The sequence below is a fragment of the Planococcus citri genome, chromosome 3 (genome assembly GCF_950023065.1).
Source record: "Planococcus citri chromosome 3, ihPlaCitr1.1, whole genome shotgun sequence".
Classification (NCBI taxonomy): Eukaryota; Metazoa; Arthropoda; class Insecta; order Hemiptera; family Pseudococcidae; genus Planococcus; species Planococcus citri.
The window spans coordinates 69786093-69798507 of record NC_088679.1 but is presented as its reverse complement, the minus strand read 5'-3'; the positions used below and the strand labels follow the sequence as shown (position 1 = coordinate 69798507).

Here is a 12415-nt window from a genome sequence, read left to right as displayed (position 1 = left end):
AAAAGGTCCTCTTTTTTGCAGTGGACAATAGAGAATACTGTTTTTGTCGAAATTGTCAGATCCATTTTTTGGCGTGTTGACGAAAAGCTGTTATGTTTTTTCGTCAAAATTCTCAGGATGAAGTAATTTTGATAAGTAAAATAGTCAAATGGTCGAAATTTTTCCCAAAATTAACAGCAATTTTTGAAAAACGAAAACAAATTATCCAACATGTATGAATAAGGTACACCCTGATATCGATCAAATAAGTATTTATAAAGAAATGAAATACCTATTATTCAAGAAAAAATGATACGCAGTCATATTACGTAGTTTTGTTTTTCTATTCTTGATTTACAGCTACTGCTGGTATCAATAAAATAACAATGAGCGACTTGGCGATTGGAATCGATTTGGGTACTACGTACTCCTGCGTTGGTGTTTTTCGGCATGGAAAAGTTGAAATTATTGCGAACGATCAAGGTAATAGAACTACGCCGAGTTATGTCGCTTTTACGAAAACCGAAATCTTGGTTGGAGAGCCAGCCAAAAAACAGGCCACTAGAAACCTACGTAATACAGTTTTCGGTAAGTTAGGATGAATTATTATCCGCTCGCATTCGCGTTTTGCGAACGAACGGTAATACATACATAGACACCTACCTATTATTGGTGCTTCATTTAGGTAATTATTCGTAGAAATCTAATAATTTTGATTCTGCATATTTGTTTTCCATGGTGTGCGTTATAGATGTCAAGAGACTGATGGGTCGTAAATTTAATGATGATAAGGTTCAGGCCGACATAAGGCATTGGCCCTACCAGCTCATTGACGATAACAACAACCCGAAAATCAAAGTTGAATTTCAAGGCAAGTCAAAAACGTACTGCCCGGAAGAAGTGAGTGTACATATTTTTCAATCTTTTGCAACTTGGATGTTTTGAGTTCATTATGACCTTCACTTTACTTCATTTTTCTAAAGATTTCATCGATGGTATTGCGAAAAATGAAAGAGACAGCTGAAGCATATCTAGGTAAAACTGTCAAGAATGCTGTTATAACTGTACCTGCCTACTTTAACGATTCTCAAAGAGCAGCTACCGTAGATGCCGCTAAAATCGCTGATTTAAACGTGCTACGTATCATTAATGAACCTACTGCTGCCGCAATTGCTTACGGCCTAGAGGAAAAAGTAAGTACTTACCTACTGTTTTAGTCAACTTTAGCTGAACATAGATCAACTGAATCACTTCAATTTTTTCAGAATTCCGACGTGCAAAACGTGTTGATTTTCGATCTCGGTGGCGGAACTTTCGATGTGTCCATTTTAACACTCCAGAACGGTGTTTTCGAAGTGATTTCAACTGCCGGTGACACTCACTTGGGTGGCGAAGATTTTGATAACAAAATGGTCAACTATTTCGTTGAAAAAATCAAACGTAATAAATACAATAAAGATCTCTCGGAAAACAAGAGAGCCCTGCACCGTCTGCGAGTTGCTTGCGAAGGAGCGAAGAGAACTTTATCATCAGCCACCGCAGCTGATATAGATGTTGAGTCTCTTTTCGATAGTGTCGATTTCTACAGCCCAATCTCTCGTGCTCGTTTTGAAGAACTAAACTCGGACTTCTTCAAAAGTGCAATGGAGCTAGTTGAAAAAGCTATCCACGATGCTAACATGAACAAATCTAAAATCGATCACATCGTTTTAGTCGGTGGTTCATCGCGTATCCCAAGAATTCAAACAATGTTACAAGATTTCTTCGACGGAAAGGAACTGAGCAAATTGATTAATCCCGACGAGGCAGTAGCGCATGGAGCTGCTGTACAAGCTGCCATACTAAACGGTGTCACGTCGAAGGAGGTAGAAGGCTTGGTGTTGATGGATGTTACACCAATATCCTTAGGAGTCGAGGCTAAACCATTTTACGATAACAGAGGTGATCTTAAAATGGCTGTGGTTATTAAACGTAACACTCCAATTCCAGCCAGACAAACTAAACCTTTTCCAACATGTATGGATTATCAAACCTGTATGTTGATTAAAGTATTGGAAGGCGAGTATGATCTCGCGAAGGATAATCATTTGCTGGGTGAATTTATACTTACTGGAATCCCTTCTAAACCCGTTATGGAAGCTAAAGTTGATGTAACCTTCGAAATCGATGCTAATGGTATATTGAACGTAACTGCCGTCGAAACGTCTACCGGTGTATCAAACCAACTGACCATCACCTACGATAATGGTCGTCTCAGTAAAGATGAAATTGAGCGTATGATCGAAGACGCTGAAAAATTACGATACGAAGAAAAAAAACGAAAAGCTGCTTTACTCGCCAAGGATGCTTTACAAACATACTGTGTTGGCGTGAAGAGCACAGTAGAAGATGAAAAATTGAAAAGTAAAATTGATCGATCTGATAAAGACGTGATTTTGAAAAAATGCGAAGAAACCATCTCCTGGTTGAATTCTGACAAATCAGCTGGAAAAGAGCAGTACGAAAATAAGCAGAAAGAGTTACAAAAAATATTCGATATAATTATCTCGATAGCTCGCTATCCTACTAAAGAAAGCGACAAATATCGTGAAATGTTAAACGTGACTAAAGATGCCTCCGAAGATGAAATAAAAAATTCCTTCAGGTAAAGCATCAATTTTATTTTGATTTTGCGAATGTATTTTTTTTTTTTTTTTTTACATTGGAGAGGTATTTGAAGAAATTGACCAGTAATCATGCAATAAACAATTTGATTACCTATTTCAACGTGTGAAGAATAAGGGATTAAGATTTGTTTTTTGAATTCGAATTTACAGGGAAATAGCTTACAAATACCATCCCGACCTATACCAAGGAGACAAGGAAATAGGAAAACTGTATTGGTTGACTTTCACGAGAGCGAAAACTTCCCTCATCCAACTAGGTAAGTAACTTAAGTATGCACATGCGTTCTCTTTTATGCATGGAAAAAATTGTGTTCTGAAAGAAAACTCAATTATACCTGCTCGTTCATGTATTAATTATTTGTTTTACAGTAAATGCAATGCGAGGTAAAAACACCACCACATGAATGTATATTCGATGAATTCAAGTAGAAGATACTTCCACATTTTCCCGATTTCTACTTTATCTTCTACACTTCGAGGTTGATTTGAAATCGTAATTAATTTCGATAGTAATAAATTGTATCTCCCTAATGAGTTTAAATTTTATTGCAGATTTAATTTTGAATTTTTTCTAATGATTTTATCGGAGGCGCAGATTTGGATTTTATGTCTGACGAGTTTATAGGCGATTAAATCAACGGTACATCTGTAATAATTGGTTTACAATTTTTTTTTTTTTTTTTTTTTTTGTTAAATATGTTCTATTGAGGTATTTGAGGTACCTACCTACCTTTTTATTGTTTTTATTTTGTATTATTTGTTTTTATATGTTGTTTTTTTTTAAAGATGGGTACGTAGGTATATATATGGTAATTATTACGAATGAAAATATACGAGTAAGTAGGTACATATGTTCAATACCAGTTCCTACATAAGTACTTGAGAATTGTATTACGTATAGTGTCTATATATGTAGTTTTACGTTACCTAGTGTACAAGTGTATCATCTTGAAATGCATTTCTTGAAAATTTTTTACATGAATAATGTTTTTTAATCCAGAATTATCATTTTCTATATTGGTTGATGTGATGAAGAGCAGAATGAAGAAGAGGGTAGTTCATCAAAAGAATTGAAGTGCTTCAAGTTGATTAGGTACTTATTTTTTCATGGGTATTTATCAAAAAGTCATGACATTGTGTTTATTCTCAAACTCGCATCACATCCATTTATCTTATTATTTCACTAACTATAGGTTTAGGTACCTACCATTTAAAAAAATCGTATTAGAACTTCAATCAATTCTCTGGGAAAATTTTCAGTCACAAATTTCTTGTTCATTTTTAATTTTATCAAAATCTAAAAATTCGTAGGACAGGTGGCCCTGAAAAAAATTCAATTACCAAACGGAGAGTTGAGGATTATGTGGAGTTTTGGATTTTTCGAAATTCTCCGAAAATTGAATGAACTGATGAAAAAATTGAATTGCCAGTTATTTCTAGTATCTCTGTATCTCGAGAAGTTTCCATTTTCTGTCACATTTGAATTTCAATCCTATTTGATTTTCAGACAAAACGAAAGTTGAATTTTTACTTGCTCAAATGTTAACATGAATGAGGAAAATCGTATTTTTTGAAGGCCCAAATTTTTCAAAGTTCGCTATAAATTTTCGAAAACTTCACTTTCTAGTGCATGTCAAAAATGTTCTTCAAAATGCGATGGTGATACTTATTGGGGAGAACATTACATACTTAGATGGAAGATTTCCCGCAGATGTAGTTCTCCAAACATGAAATTTCAAAATTCCTCCAGAAACCGAGTGGAAATGAACTTGGGCAAGTAAAAATCAAGTTGTGGATTATTCTCGACCCTTTTTACGAGTTTATTTCCATTTGGCCGATTTCGAGGCGGACGGCGGACACCTGAAGTTTTTTTTAAATTAGAATATTTTACTTATAAAAAAAATTCAAAACACCAAAAAGCAATTTTTGAAATTTGCACGAATGGTCGTATTTTGTCAGTTACCTACCAACCTACATATAGGTACGAATTGTATCATTTTGAGCCATTTTGGTGCCTTCATTCGATTTCTTCAGAATTTTAAAATTTATCTAGAAAGCGTGTATGTAGGTAGTAGGTATATCAATTAGGGTGGCTAAAAATATAATTTTGGCTTATTATCGGCCTATTTTACAAGTCGGAAACTATGAGTGCATTTTTTTTGACCAGCATAAATAGCATAATTCATCTGAATTAATCGAGCACAAAATCAAATTCATCACGTCGTTTTAGTTGGTGGCTCATCTCGCATCCCGAAAATTCAGAAAGTGATTGCAAGACTTATTCGATGGGAAAAAATTGAATAAATCCATCAATCCAGACGAAGCAGTAGCCTGCGGAGCTGCCATACTAAGTGGTGACAAATAGAAGGTAGTGATTGTAGTGCTGATGGATGTTACACCTTTCAGAAACTGCCTCACGCAGGTTTGAATGAAAAGTAGCCTAACTTGTAGTAGGCAGGGGTAGTACATCACCGCCAAACGTGATACAAGTTTTGATTTTTCCAATGTATTTTAAATGGGCGATAGCCGAAATTTTATTTTCTTTCTCAAAAAATTCATAAAGTGGTATGATTTAAAAATATAGCGTCGCAAGGGGAACAAAAAACATTGTATACATGTATTGCCTAACTTCAACATGGAAGGGGCCTCAATCAAATGTTTTATTTTCGATTTTTCATAATCGATTTGATTTTTTTAAAATCAACTTGAAAAATTGTATGTATTTGTCTCGCAGAAAATGCAGGCAATTGAATTGAATAAAATAATTCACAAGACATACGTTTTGCCTACCTTTAATATTTCAGGAGGAAAGTATTTAGAAACGCTCATTTTAGTCATTTTGTTATATTTCATGAACTTTACTCTCCCCCAAAAAATGCCTAGCAAATGAAATACCTATTACAAAATGAGCGTTTCTAAATAAAACGTAGGTATGTCTTGTGAATTATTCATTCAATTGCCTGCGTCTTCTGCGAGAGAAATACGTACAATTTTTCAAGTTGATTAAAAAAAAAAAGTTTACTGTTAAGTACGTCCAGATATGGCATTAAGATACTATACCTATTAAATGTACATAAGTAGGTACATATATCCACGGGAAGGGAGAAAACTATAAGCCCAAACATCTTTCGATGAACCAAATAATTTCAGCTCGATCAGTGTCGATTGTCGGCGAGGTTCTCAGCCCAATAATAAATGAGGAGTAGATAATAATGTTCAAGGATTTCGAAGAAAAACAACATGATTGAAAAGCGATAACTGCGAATAATACGAGCGATGTAGGCGCCTTGATAACTATGACGACGTCGGCATAAATTTGATACTTATCAAATCACTCATTCACATTCGTATTAGTGTTGCATAATTTCTGAAAATTATTTTTTCGTTGGTACCTATACCTACCTAATATATTTTTTCCACGTCTTATTACTTTAAAAAATAAATGATAAATTATGACTTCTCTCTCCTCCCTCTCCCATTGTAGATACTCTTACCTACCTAATCTATGTATGTAGGTACATAGGCCCGTCGAAGTGAACCTTTGGGCAAAATAGCGTCAATAAAATGAGGAAATTCACCTAGTATTAAAATTAAAATAAAAAGACCTTTTTATCCAAAAGTTCAAAAAAACTGTTTTGAGGAGTCAATTTTCAAATTTTTCATGAAAAAATAATTTTTTGAAGGACAGTTAACAAATATGTAAATAATTTCTTCAATTAGGTATTCATCTCCCACCTATAACTATTAGTTTTAGACCATTTTGGCTCCAGCGATTTCAAATTTTCTGCGACCGTTTTACGTAGTTATACTACAGTGAGGGAAAAAAACAAATTTCCAAAGGTGGTATTAAAACAGTAATACATTTATGGCGCCTTTCCACACATTGTCAGGATTTTTCGGCCCTTGTGGAGTAATTTGAAATCCTGAAGAAAACTGAAGAATTGCTGCAGGCTCCAGAAAGGCCCAAAATTAGTAGTTAACTTCGTTTAAAAAATTTGAGCTTATTTCAAACAAAAAGTTTGAAAATCACCCTTAAAAAACAGTTTTTGAATTTTAAAAAAAATTCGCCAAAAATCCAGAAATTGACTTTAGCACTTGAAATTTTGGTTATACGTGGATTTTAGTACATGGTATTTTGATCTACCTTGATTTTGTTCAAATCGGAAAGTTTGAATTCAAAAAGTTCTCTAGGCGAAATCAATATTTGAGTTGTCCAAGTTGATTTTTCGATTTTTTTGAATTTAAATTTTTTTAAAGAATAGCTCAATTAATATGTACATACAAAATTATTTTTTTTTAAGAGCAGATATCGGCATAAAAATTTAAAAACAAATTTTCCTACAACCGACCTATGATTCCCCCTCCTAAAAAATTTTCATGTTTAAGTATTAGCGAAACGCTGGTCCTCGAAATTTTTCTGGCACTTGAAATATACCTCTCTTGCCAGGGAAATACTCTATCAATAAAAGCCAAGAAAATCACGATGCTCAGTTCGAATATAAAAAACTGGCACTTTTTAACTTTATTTACGTATTGAAAAAAAGTTGAAAAAAAACTGGAGAAAATTTGATAAAATTGCCTCGAAAGTTGTTTGCACTTTACAGCAAAATTTCAAATAAAAAAAAAACAGGATTTTAGATAAGACATTTTTCAAACACTTTGCAATGAATTTTTTTTGGGAGGGGGGGGAGAAAAAAAGATCAAAATTTTACATTTATCGATTGTTACAAATTCCGAAGGTGCTGATTACGAAATAAATTGCGCCCAAACCTCAGGAAACTCGTCTTGTACCTAACTAAAAAAGACGATTCACAACGTTGCAACTGCAGGCTAATCATACTTATTTTTCAATCATTCTTTGGCAATTTTTTTCTAAAATTTTAAGCTCAAAAACTGTCCAATGGGCCTAAGATGACTTCTTTGACGCTTCATGTGTCGTGGGGAGGCTGAGCATTACAATTTCACTGTTTTAAACACTTTTCAATTTTTTATTAGTGAAATTAGCCAGAAGTCGAAATTTTGAGATCATTAGGATGCTTGTGGAACTCATACTTAGTTAGAGATTAGGCAGTTATAAACATTAAGTTTTCAATTTTGTGGTACTACTCTAAGGGGTCCCTTCCCTATTCCCATATTTTTAGAAAAAAAAACGGAGATCATCAATCCTCTTAAATCGACTACTGCACACCCGCGTGGTTCCTTTGTGACGTTGTGAGTCAGCATTAATTTCAGGTACCATCCGACACAGGAACACATACTTACACACACTTACACAGCATATAAGTACCTACTCTTATGTAGCTATACCAGCCATCAGTCGTCATGTCAGCGCCAGTCTTATCTCTAATTTATTAGGTAGCTAGATAAGATTTTGCGATTGGTGTATTTTGTGGTGTATTTTTTTCATCTTTGTAGATCCGAGGTTCAGATTCAGAATTGTATCGATCACGACCACGTATCGTGGTAGTAGTCTATCCTGTAATGACAGTTTTTGTTTTATTTTAACATTCAATTCAAAATTCTGTTCATCTGTTCGACTCGTAATCGTAGCTTATGTGTTATTTTCAGATGGCATATTCGATTTGATTCGTGATTAAGTAATAGGCACCTACTACAAATTCTATTTGATAATTTCGATATAATTAAATCCTAGCAGAAATATTCAACGTGTGGTTTATTTACCTGGCTGCGAATACGTTTGGTATGTTATATTTTCATTTTAAATTCACTTCTGTACAATTTGATTTATTTTGTTAAACTCGAAAACTAAACGTTAGTCGCGTAAGTTGTACATTGTACTTGATTATTTTTCAAATAGGTACCTAACAAAGTTACTAAACCCACTCTCTCACTGCTTTTTCAACGTTACGAATTTTATTTTTCAGATTGGATTTTTCTTTTGAAATTTTCGCAAGTTTTTCTTATTTTTAACAAGTTATTACTTATTATTTTCGAATTTCTCGATAGTTTTTGGTGGATTTTCTCCAGTTTTGATTGATTTTCACGCAACTTGGATTTTAGTGATTTTTTTCGAATTAATTTTTCTATGATTTTGTGCTAAATTTTGATGCTTTTTAATCGAGGTTTGTTTGATGACTTTTTGACTTTTGTGAGTTCCCCCCCCCCCGATTTGGCGATTTGTCTATTGAATTTTTGTAAATTATTCCCAATTTTGACGGGTTCCATTATTTTGAATTTTCGTGAGTTCTCTTTTTTTGGTTTTTCGATGATTTTCCTGCAATTTCCATTTTTTTTTCTTCTCAAGTTTTGGCGAAGTATTTCCAGGTTTAACAGACTTTTCAACTAATAATTTCTACAACAGTGATGTAATTTTGTATTTTTATTCCAGATTTATAGCTGCTGCTGGTATCAATACAATACCTAACAATGAGTGACTTAGCGATTGGAATCGACTTGGGTACAACGTACTCCTGCGTGGGTGTTTTCCGGCATGGCAAAGTGGAAATTATTGCGAACGATCAAGGTAACAGAACTACGCCGAGTTATGTCGCTTTTACAAATATCGAAATTTTGGTCGGAGAGCCAGCCAAAAAACAGGCCACTAGGAACCTACGTAATACGGTTTTCGGTAAGTTGGGAAGGAATTATTCTCCGCTCGTATTTCCGAACGAACGGAAATACATATTATTCGTGCTTGATTTAATTAGGTTTTCGTAGAAATCCAATATTTTTGATACTATATTTTTTTCTGATGGTGTGCGTAGATGTCAAAAGATTGATGGGTCGTAAATTTGAAGACGATAAGGTTCAGAGCGATATGAAGCAGTGGCCTTTCCAGCTCATTGATGATAACAACAATCCGAAAATCGAAGTTGAATTCAAAGGCATTTCTAAAACGTACTTCCCCGAAGAGGTGAGGGTAGATGCATATTTGTCAATCGTTTGTAACTTGAACGTTAGTTTTGAGTTCATTAATATGTAATATGACATTCGATTTCTCTGCAGATATCTTCGATGGTGTTGGGAAAAATGAAAGATACTGCTGAAGCATATCTTGGTAAAACGGTAAAGAATGCTGTAATTACTGTGCCCGCTTATTTCAACGATTCCCAAAGAGCCGCTACAGTAGATGCTGCTAAAATTGCCGGATTAAACGTACTTCGTATCATTAATGAACCTACGGCTGCCGCAATAGCTTACGGTCTAGAAGAAAAAGTAGGTACCTAAACCTATGGCTATATCTATTGTTTTAGTTGAATTTAATTGAACGTTATTGATCAATGAATTACTTAAGTACTTCAATTTTTTCAGAATTCTGAAGCGCAAAACGTATTGATTTTCGATCTTGGTGGCGGAACTTTTGATGTCTCCATTTTAACAATTCAGAACGGTGTTTTCGAAGTGAAATCAACTGCCGGTGACACTCACTTAGGTGGCGAAGATTTCGACAGCAAAATGGTCGACTATTTCGTTGAAAAAATCAAACGTAAATACAATAATGATCTCTCGAAGAACAAGAGAGCCCTGCACCGTCTGAGAGCTGCTTGCGAAGGAGCGAAGAGAACTTTATCATCAGCCACAGCAGCCGATATTGATGTTGAGTCTCTTTTCGATAGTATCGATTTCTACAGCCCAATCTCTCGTGCTCGTTTTGAAAAACTGAACTCGGACTTCTTCAAAAAGGCAATGGAACTGGTTGAAAAAACCATCCGAGACGCAGCTATTGAAAAAACACAAATTCATCACGTCGTTTTAGTGGGAGGCTCGTCGCGCATCCCGAAAATCCAGAAAATGTTGCAAGATTTATTCGACGGAAAGGAACTGAGCAAATTGATTAATCCCGACGAGGCTGTAGCACATGGAGCCGCTGTTCAGGCTGCGATACTAAACGGTGTCAAATCGAAGGAAATAGGAGACGTAGTGTTGATGGATGTTACACCATTGTCGTTAGGTATCGATGTTAAAAGTCAAAGTGGAGGTGATAACAGAATGGCCGTGGTTATCAAACGTAACACTCCAATTCCAGTCAGACAAACTGAAGTTTTTTCTCCCTGTAATGATATTGATAGTTACACCAACATACGGTTTAAAGTATTGGAAGGCGAGTATGTTTTTGCTAGGGATAATCATTTGCTTGGTATGTTTGATCTGAATGAACTCCCTGCGAAATCACGCGATGATGTTAATTTGGATGTAACCTTCGAAATCGATGCTAACGGCATATTGAACGTAACTGCTGTCGAAAGATCCAGCGGTAGAAGAAACCAACTGACCATCACGTACGATAAAGGTCGTCTCAGTCAAGATGAAATTGAGCGTATGATCGAGGACGCTGAAAAATTACGATACGAAGGACAAAGCCGAAAAGCTGCATTAGTCGCCAAGTCAGCTTTAGAATCGTACTGTGCTAACGTGAAGAGCACAATACAAGATGAAAAATTGAAAAGTAAAATTAATCTATCTGATAAAGACGTGATTTTGAAAAAATGCAAAGAAACCATTGCCTGGTTGAAGACTGACGTACTAGCTGGAAAAGAGCAGTACGAACGTAAGCAAAAAGAAATACAGAAAATATTCGATGTAATTATCTCGATAGCTCGCTGTCCTAGTAAAGAAAACGACGAATATTATGAGTTGCTAAAAGTGACGAAAAATGCCACCGAAGATGACATCAAGAATGCACACAGGTAAATTTACATAAGTTCTGTTTTGATTTTGCGAATGTATTTTTTTACTATTAATTGAATTTACAGGGAAATAGCTTACAAGTATCATCCCGACCTATACCAGGGAGACGAGGAAATAGGAAATTTGTATTGGCTGACTTTCATGAAAGCGAAAACTTCTCTTATCCAACTAGGTAGGTATGCGCGTGCGTTCTTTTTTATGCATGGAGAAAAAGTGTTATGAAAGATATCTCTATTTTGAACAGTTAATTATTATGTTCATACCTGCTCGTTTATATTGTATTAATTACTTATTTGTTCTACAGTTAAAGCACTCACAATACGAGGTAAAAACACCACCGCATGAATGTATTCGATAAATTCAATGTAGAGATACCTCAACATTTTTGTGATTTTTACTTCATCTTCTTCATTTTGAGGTGAGAATTTGAAAGCGTAATTAATATCAAGAGTAATAAATTGCACCCTCCACCTCTAATAAATTTAAATTTGATTGCAGCTTTTAAGTGTTATCCAATTATTTTAACTATGGCGCAGATTTGAATTTTATTGCTGACGTGTTTAAAGGCGATTAAATCAACGGCGTCTGTATTATTAAGTATAAGTATTAGTTGACACATTTTTTTTCGTTAGGTGTGTCCACTGATTATTTTTATTTTGTGTTATTTTTATTTGTACGTTGTTTCATGTTTCTAAGATATACGTACTAGATAGATACGCGCATAATTATGATGGTTATTCTGAATGAAAAATTACTTTTTTAAAATAGAAGTTGAATTTTGTTTTTAAAAGCGACGATCGTATTTCTTTTCTAAAAATGAAGTTCAACGACCTTTAAAAAAAATATGATCCTAAAATAAATCTATATTCTTTCAAAAAAAAAAGATGAAAAGTAGTCGTTAAAGTTGAAACTTGTTTATTTCTGTTCATTCTGGAGCCTCCAGCAACTTTTTTAACGATTCAGTTTATCCGCATCTGGCCAATTTCGAGGTGGACACCTGAAATAGTTGTATTTTGTCGAATACCAACCTACCACATTCAAATTTCATAATTTTGAGCCATTTTGGTCCATTCATTATCTTGATTTTCGATTTCTTTAGAAATTTAATATTTCTCTAGTCC

General features: G+C 34.6%; 2 protein-coding genes across 5 annotated transcripts; both read left to right on the top strand.

Moving 5' to 3' along the window:
* Nucleotides 1-365: 365 nt before the first annotated feature.
* On the top strand, nucleotides 366-3732 carry LOC135838656 (heat shock 70 kDa protein II-like). 2 transcript variants are annotated; one of them, XR_010557458.1, is made up of 7 exons: nucleotides 366-567; nucleotides 731-879; nucleotides 963-1172; nucleotides 1245-2623; nucleotides 2796-2902; nucleotides 3015-3124; nucleotides 3198-3732. XR_010557458.1 is itself a non-coding variant. In XM_065354383.1 (6 exons), the coding sequence occupies exons 1-6, from the start codon at nucleotides 366-368 to the stop codon at nucleotides 3047-3049; spliced, it is 2082 nt and encodes a 693-aa protein (XP_065210455.1). In that variant the 3' UTR covers nucleotides 3050-3166. The 2 variants fall into 2 exon arrangements, 1 of the variants encoding a protein (XP_065210455.1); XM_065354383.1 differs by lacking the exon at nucleotides 3198-3732 and having other exon boundaries at nucleotides 3015-3166.
* A 4300-nt stretch (nucleotides 3733-8032) lies between these two features.
* LOC135838652 (heat shock 70 kDa protein II-like) lies at nucleotides 8033-12135 on the top strand. 3 transcript variants are annotated; one of them, XR_010557456.1, is made up of 8 exons: nucleotides 8033-8346; nucleotides 8995-9234; nucleotides 9371-9519; nucleotides 9612-9821; nucleotides 9918-11293; nucleotides 11360-11466; nucleotides 11599-11712; nucleotides 11793-12134. XR_010557456.1 is itself a non-coding variant. In XM_065354373.1 (7 exons), the coding sequence occupies exons 2-7, from the start codon at nucleotides 9033-9035 to the stop codon at nucleotides 11637-11639; spliced, it is 2085 nt and encodes a 694-aa protein (XP_065210445.1). In that variant the 5' UTR covers nucleotides 8033-8346; nucleotides 8995-9032; the 3' UTR covers nucleotides 11640-11786. The 3 variants fall into 3 exon arrangements, 1 of the variants encoding a protein (XP_065210445.1); XM_065354373.1 differs by lacking the exon at nucleotides 11793-12134 and having other exon boundaries at nucleotides 11599-11786; XR_010557457.1 differs by lacking the exon at nucleotides 8033-8346 and having other exon boundaries at nucleotides 9006-9234; nucleotides 11793-12135.
* The last annotated feature ends 280 nt before the right edge of the window (nucleotides 12136-12415 follow it).

What these genes read in the sequence shown, in the direction of transcription:
- LOC135838656 (XM_065354383.1), top strand. Translation starts at nt 366, where the DNA reads ATGAGCGACTTGGCGATTGGAATCGATTTGGGTACTACGTACTCCTGC. An exon ending in CTTACGGCCTAGAGGAAAAA is followed by an intron (nt 1,173 to 1,244) that starts GTAAGTACTTAC and finishes CAATTTTTTCAG; the next exon opens with AATTCCGACGTGCAAAACGT. An exon ending in AACTTCCCTCATCCAACTAG is followed by an intron (nt 2,903 to 3,014) that starts GTAAGTAACTTA and finishes TTTGTTTTACAG; the next exon opens with TAAATGCAATGCGAGGTAAA.
- LOC135838652 (XM_065354373.1), top strand. Translation starts at nt 9,033, where the DNA reads ATGAGTGACTTAGCGATTGGAATCGACTTGGGTACAACGTACTCCTGC. An exon ending in CCTACGTAATACGGTTTTCG is followed by an intron (nt 9,235 to 9,370) that starts GTAAGTTGGGAA and finishes TGGTGTGCGTAG; the next exon opens with ATGTCAAAAGATTGATGGGT. An exon ending in CTTACGGTCTAGAAGAAAAA is followed by an intron (nt 9,822 to 9,917) that starts GTAGGTACCTAA and finishes CAATTTTTTCAG; the next exon opens with AATTCTGAAGCGCAAAACGT.